The 7,350-nt window shown below is 38.0% G+C and overlaps 1 protein-coding gene across 1 annotated transcript in view; it reads left to right on the top strand.

Annotated features, from left to right (window-relative positions):
• LOC143860420 (uncharacterized) overlaps window positions 1-1,956 on the top strand; it is a 28,112-nt gene extending 26,156 nt beyond the window's left edge. Inside the window, exon 6 of the mRNA XM_077371042.1 lies at window positions 541-1,956. Coding sequence (XP_077227157.1) covers window positions 541-1,184 — 644 coding nt within the window. The 3' untranslated portion in view covers window positions 1,185-1,956. The remainder of the gene's footprint in view (window positions 1-540) is intronic.
• Window positions 1,957-7,350: the final 5,394 nt, after the last annotated feature.

Below are 7,350 nucleotides of genomic sequence, written 5' to 3' on the forward strand. Positions count from 1 at the left end.
AAATACTCTTCCAAATCCAATCTTTCCCCAAATCTTGTCCGTCACTAGACGAATCATATGACTAATGCTTTCAAGTAATATCCCATCCTCATCACCAAGATCATCTCATATTTGTTCTTCTCCTTGGTTTTCTTAATTAAGTTAAACAAGATTCACTAGTCGTAGATGGCCAACTCAAGCAAACTCGCAATTTATTTTTCAATTTATGAGCAATAACATTTTATTAATCGACACTATAAATGTATAAGGTAACCAAATAGTTTGGGTTTGATCAAATCATACCAAGATGGATTATTAAACACTTAATGTGATATGAATTGTGATTGTGTACTTTTGATCCCAACCTGTTTATGGCATTCTAGCAGTTAGATCAACTTTTTTCTTCTACAACTGAGTACTTGCATTGTCCTTTTCAAATGGATAATAGCAATGCTTTCTTTTGTACTTATTTGCAGTCATTTGAAATTTCAACCTATTTTTGAATGACAACCTATGGCTTGGCCGAATTTTGAGTTTGTGCTGCTTTTGTCTGCGTCTCAGCCTTGAAGATTAAGCAGTCCTCTTTTCCACCTTCAACACCTCTAGAGGAGCGAGAAGCTGCTTATCTAGCTGCCCGTGAGCGCATTTTTTCTTTGGACGAGGGTGAGATTAAGGTATCTCTCGCCCCAAAACAACGAAACATCCCAGTGGTTGCTCGCCGAATGATTGCACATGCACTTGGGCAAAGGATTGGTTCTAATTTAGTCAATGAAAACCTGACATCTCCGAACAATAAAGTGTGTGAAGGGCCTAAGGACATATTGTGCAGCCCAGAGAAGAATGAAGTTCATTCGAGTGTGAAACCTGCAGAGCAATCCACTCATTTGTCTAGCCAAAATTCAAGCACTCAAGAAAGGAAGATGTACAATAAACAATCAGGGAAAGTCTCACGTAGTAGTGTGTTGCAAAGTGAAAAGAAAGCGCACAGTAAAGCAACTGGTGATAGCTCCACAAGTGGTGGTGTCAATAGCAGAGTGGGTGGCAAGGACAGTTTGAACCGTGAACATTTTGGAGCGGCAAAGAGGATGTTTGCACATGCTTTGGGTCTGCCTTCAGCGAAGGAAAACCCTAGTCTTCTGTTGAAATGTAATGAAACGAGCAAAACTCACAACCAACAAGTAGGAGCTGATAGGTTGAGAACATAGGAAAAGTCTAGTCTAGTCTCATTTCTCCTGAAAAAACTTGAAGGCCAGCACACATGCCTACTTATATCAGTGCAGAATTGTATGAGCTAAACAATGATAAAAGACCTTATTGTACTAGCAGTAGGAAAAAGAAGACTATTCCGAGATTCTACCTTTTGATTCTTCAGTGCATTTTCTGTGGATGTGTGTACTTCCAGTGGGTTTGTGAAGCTGGCTTGATGAAAGGGAACAGGGCGCTTGCCAAAGGATTTGTTGAATGAGCTCGGAAAACTTGGCCAGCGTATTTGTTGCTGAAACAAATTGTTGGGTTGAGAGCTGAATCAGGGTCAGAATTATGAGAAATTGGTGTTTGGTCTTTTAAATTTTGTTCAATTCAGTAGGCTACCTTTATGACTGGCGCCACAGACTTTCCGAAGATTTTGGTCCCACATCAATACAGGATTTTTTTATGATCATACCCATTGAAATGGGTCTGCAAATCAACTGAGGTGCCTTACTTCAAAATGGAAATTCAAAATTTGCAATGGCAATCCACAGATGTGCAGTGTTGTTTAAAGGTGATGACTTTTTTTTTTGGTATGGCAATTTAATCTTTGTACTCGCTACTTTTTTTGAGTGAGTTGGTGCTTATTATCAATGAACTTCTATAACATATGGATGAGATATGCATGGATCCGGATGGTGAAAACCTTGTCTGCTGAGAGTTCATGTGGAAATGTATCTAGTGTTAAGTTGTAGACATTACATATTATTATCATTAGATTTGTTCAAATGAGTTTTTTTTTTTTTTTTAAACTGATAATTGTGTTCGCACAAAAGACGGTACAGTGGCCAAGTAGTGGCGGCAGTTCTGTTTCCAATGTCCATGCTTAGGCCCTGTTTGGATTGCAAGAAAAACATTTTTGATAATTTTTTCATTGGAATTATTTTTCGCCTTCAGAAATATTTTTTTTCCCAAACTTTTCCACAAAATTCTTGCAATCCAAACAAGGCCATAGTGAAAGCAACTTCTTTTTTCCTTGCCTTTTTTTTTTCTTCTTACCCTTAGGTTTGAAGTCAGAAGGAACAATTCCTTTGCCCATCATAATAGATGGTTTACTCCTTCATTAAATCCTCCTCTGCTTACAACATATTGTCTAGCTCAAAAAGAGTTCATCTCCAATTTATTTACAGTGTAATTTAAACTGATTTGATTGGAAGGCTCATATAAAGAAGGATTGCATTAACTTGAGTCCAACCTTTGATCTGCATCTTAAGCATATCCAATTCTTTTGTGCATGCTATTATCTCAAGTACATGATCTCAAAATGGGGTGCCTTCCACTATTTTAATAGACACATGGACTTCCATGAAAAATGATCTTGCCACTATGTTTGGTTCCCTAAATATTTCCTGTCTGGATTGCAAGAAAAATATTTCTTGGGAATTTTTTTATTTCCATGATTTAGAGGAAAATGATTTGATGATGGTTAATTTAATGGGATATTATCATAATAATTTTCCTTGAAAAGTTTTGTTATCCAAGCAGGGCCCACGATATCCCGGGCATTAGGGAGACCTAGATGCTACTATTGTAGCACATGGGTCATAGATGTTTTAGAAAATATTAATGATTCCCAATTTAATCTTAGACTCTAGGGCTGTTTGGATACATGGATTATAAAATCCTGAATTTTTTAAGCTAAAGCTTAGATTTTATAAGCTAAAACCTGGATTTTATCCAAAGGGTAAGTAAACCATGATTGACACCTTTCAGTCTGGCAAATTCGCTTGGATAAGTGTGGCCCAACATCTTATAGTAAAAACTATGCACCACATGATTATGCCCCTATATCAGTTGACAATCTCATTTGTCATACATAGACATATCCATAAGAATTAGATTAAAACATTAATCAATTAGTTTTTTAATCTTATCCTTTGAAGTTAGAACAACTCTCTATTGACTAAAGCTATCCTCTAATGATGAATTAAAGGCCATAAGAATTATTAGGTAGAAATTGACTATTGAACCTCTACCTCAATTGGCCGAGGCTCTGTATCGTCAACCTTGAGGTTGGAGTTTCAATCCCAATTTGCCACAAAATTTAAATGAGAATAATTTAATCGAAATCTAATGTAACATTCAAAGAGGAATAGAAATTTTCAGATTTTCTTCAAATTTGGATCAGATTTACATGGGCCCATCATCTTCTTTTTATGCTATAATCAAATCTTTACTTCTAATCCTAAAAAAAATTTGAAGGCATAGGGTCAAAATGGGGCTTCTACAGAACCCTAATCTTAATGGTCCACTATCAGGACTTATGGGGCAGAATAATGGAACTTCATAAAGACACTTGTACTTGTAAAAGAATTGAGCAAGGACAAGGGAGTTTTGGTAGAGTGTCTAAGCAAATAAGGGTTGTGGGATGAGGCATGTTATCTCATTACTTTAAAATGGAAAAGGGACCACTCTTATTCATATCGTGCCTTTTCGGTGGTAAGGTATTGGCTTTGATTAAATTTCCTTCATTCCCTGTTTCAGCCTTGTTTCTTGTGGTCTAATAATTACCAGGGAGAGAGAGAGAGACAACGACTGGCCAACAGTATTTCATCCATATCCTAGCCCGCCCATGGTTTTTGTTCTAGTTTTTCATTCTCGATAACAGAACACAACAACACCCTAGAAGCTTTCTTTCCTTTTCTTTTTTGCACTGAGGAACTCAACTGAACTAAGCAACCAATTAAAACATAAAAGACAAGGTGGTTGTACTGCGTTATCAAAGCATGGTAGTCTATATTATCGCACACCTAGTTTGTATTGTACATATGAGCAAGGTTTTAAATTTTGGTTTAGTAAAGCGTTTCGGTCCTCACCAAAACTGAAATTTTCGGCCGAGATTCCGAAATTTCGGGCAAAATCCACGAAACCAATTGAACGGCTATTTTTTCTCGTATTTTATTTTGGCTGAAATTTCAGGTAATATTAAATAAATATCAAAATCTAGATTTTTGGGTGAAATCCCTTAAATTTTGATCGAAATTTCGGAATTTCGGTCGAAATTCAATACCGTTTCGAGTATAGGCGATTTCAGTTTCATTCTCGACCGAAACCCAAAATTTCGGATTTTAGTCGAAATTTAAAACCTTGCATATGAGACCGTAGTTTTTATAGTAACATGACGTTGACCAAGCTTGATCTAAGCCATTAATGTAACAAGCTTTACCTTAGATGATACAATGACAAAAACTCATTCTGACTTGGATGCTCTAGTGAGAAGAAGTGACTCGTGCCAAGTTGATAGTATAAAAAGAAGTAGGGGCAGACCGAAAACAACTTGGGTAGAAACGGTGATGAAAGACTTGAGGGCTAGGAATATAACTAAGAACATGACCTTGGATAGGATAGAATCGAAGAAAATGATCCATGCAGACGAGCCAAACTAGTGTCAGGATTAAACTTAGTCAATTTGAACCGGATAGATCCTTTCACCTTCTTCATGAAAATTTTCTAGAGGATTCATTAGCCGACCCCAACTAGTTTGGGACAAAGGCTTAGTTGAGTCAAGTTGAATTGAGTTGTATAATCATCATTATCTTAAAGATATGGACACCACACCACGGTTGGATGGGTTACTTCTTAGTGACTCAAACACACACACACACACACATAAGCGTGCACAAGCACAAGCGCGCGCACACCACATATAGGGTTGAGCATGTAGCTTAGTTGGCCATGATTTATGCATCGAAAGTGAGCCGTGAAATGGGTTTCCTCGAAATTGCCTAGCAAATCCCATATATATGCTAAACTGAAGGATCCCTTGCAAAAACCCAGCAAGGTACTACGAGGTACCCACTACTCGGAGGACACTCCCAAAAAATAAAAAGATGTGTCTGTCAGGTTCGGTTCTTCTTAGTTGAGTTGAGCGGGTTCGACCAGAAATGCTATGCTTACGCACAAGATTACCCCTCTTCCCGAAAGCTTCGCGGGGACCCCTCCACACCAAAGCTGAATCCTTTAACCGTGAGACTATGATAAACGATAAAACCACTAATGGAACCTTGGTACTTTTCCTTTGGCTAGTTCAAGGAAGTGAAACGAAGTGCTTCCCTTTACAGAAGCCTTTGATTAGTAGGGGTGGAACGTTTTCATCTTTTTCTTGTATCCGTGCTTCACTAATATGAAAGACGAGATATGATTGACTAAAGCGATCTATGGGGAACACCCCTCAAGCAGTACAACTACATTTATAACAGCTTTGAAAATCATAAAAATAAAGGAATAATAAATGCAGTTGGGTGACATGGCTCTAATGGGGCCTTGCTGATGTGTTTTTGCAAGGCTCCCTTCAATTTAGCCGCATGCTGCTGTTGGATTAAATATCAAGGGCATTGCCACTTACACGAGCATGCTCGATTGGGCACCATATAACTTCTGTGTATGAGGCATTCTAAAGTGAAGGGTGCCCTTGCAGAAATGGGGTGAAAGGGCGCCCCCATTGGCTGCAATGGGCGGTTGTACATTTATAATGGGTGAACGTCGAAGTGAATTAAATGCATAACCACCCCTTGGGGGCACCCTTTCACCCCATTTCTGCAAGGGTGCCCTTCAGTTTAGAATACATCTGTTACGTACCTAATCGGCCGTAACGAAAATAAATAAAATAAAAAGGAAGAATAGGAAAGAGGATGGTTGGTTCGAGGCAATCGGGACCTCCTAACGGTTCAAATTGAGAGGAACCATAACTCTCCTAGAAACATAGTTTCCATTTTACTGTAAACATGCCCTTTAAATAGAAGGGCAACATCCCATGTAATAGCATGACCCAAAAGATAACTAATAAAGAGAAAAATTAGGAAAAGTGATAACAGCTACGATTCCATATAACAAACACAACTCTAAAGGAGTCAAATAAAATATTTAAAAGCCTAAAACTTAGGAGATTTTTTTGGAGAATCCGTATTTGGCACGTATCATTCCTTCCCCCTTACAAACGACCTTGTGCTCAAGGTCGAACACGTTAATCCACCGGGATCCCAAATCATAATGGAAATGATTTTGTTGAGCAGCATAACTAAATTGGACTTCCATCTTAAAAAATAACAGTTGCGATCTTGGGAACTCAACTGTCAAAATCCGCCGTGATAAAGCTCGAAAAGAAATATGACTTTTCATCTTTTTTTGGCATCAATTCTCGCAGTTTTCTCTATACGAACATCAACTTTCTCTAGTTTCAATTGTTTTTCTTCTTTGTGCATTTCTTCATCTCCATTCTGATTTTCTTCAAGCTTTCCGCAAATCGTCGGTGTTCTTCCATCATTTTCAAAGCCAGTGCTTTAATCTCTTGCAAATCTTCACGTATCGATTCTCAGAACTCCGAAGACTCAGCCATGGCAGAAGATCGACGGCTTTGATACCACTATTTTACGTGCCTAATCGACCGTAACGAAAATAAATAAAATAGAAAGGAAGAATAGGAAAGAGGATGGTTGGTTCGAGGCAACCGGGACCTCCTAACGATTCAAATCGAGGAACCATAACTCTCCAAGAAACATAGTTTCTATTTTACTGTAAATTCTCTTCCCTTTTTTACTGATAAGCATGCCCTTTAAATAGAAGGGCTACATCCCACGTAATAGCACGACCCAAAAGATAACTAACAAAGATAAAAATTAGGAAAAGTGATAACAACCACGATTCCATAAAACAAACACAACTCTAAAGGACTCAAATAAACTATTTAAAAGCCTGAAACTTAGGAGATTCATTTGGAGAAGATTTCAAGCCGTTTTTTGGAGAATCCGTATTTGGCACGTATTAACATCTCTGTGTATATATATTATATTATTTATCTATTTGTGTATGTGTGCATGCGTGCGTGTTTGAGTCGGCACCTACTGTGGTGTAGAGTCCATTTCATTGGGAAAACGATGGTAGCATGCCAATGTGGCCCAATACCAATCGTAGGATAAGCTCAAAACGTAGACCTTACTAATCACAATATCACATCATTAAGTATATTAAATATAGTTAGCTAAGGAGTCTAATTTGGAAAATGCGATGCATGTGAAGCTAGTACCATGGTGGGGGCCACGAGTTTTATGTCTAGTGATTTGAAGGCCATCAATGAGTTATCAATGTCCCCACTTGTACTCTTTTTGCCTCATTTTACCATCAAAT

This window comes from Tasmannia lanceolata, unplaced genomic scaffold (genome assembly GCF_043159265.1).
Source record: "Tasmannia lanceolata isolate RefF3 unplaced genomic scaffold, GAP_Taslan_0.1 ptg000037l, whole genome shotgun sequence".
Classification (NCBI taxonomy): domain Eukaryota; kingdom Viridiplantae; phylum Streptophyta; class Magnoliopsida; order Canellales; family Winteraceae; genus Tasmannia; species Tasmannia lanceolata.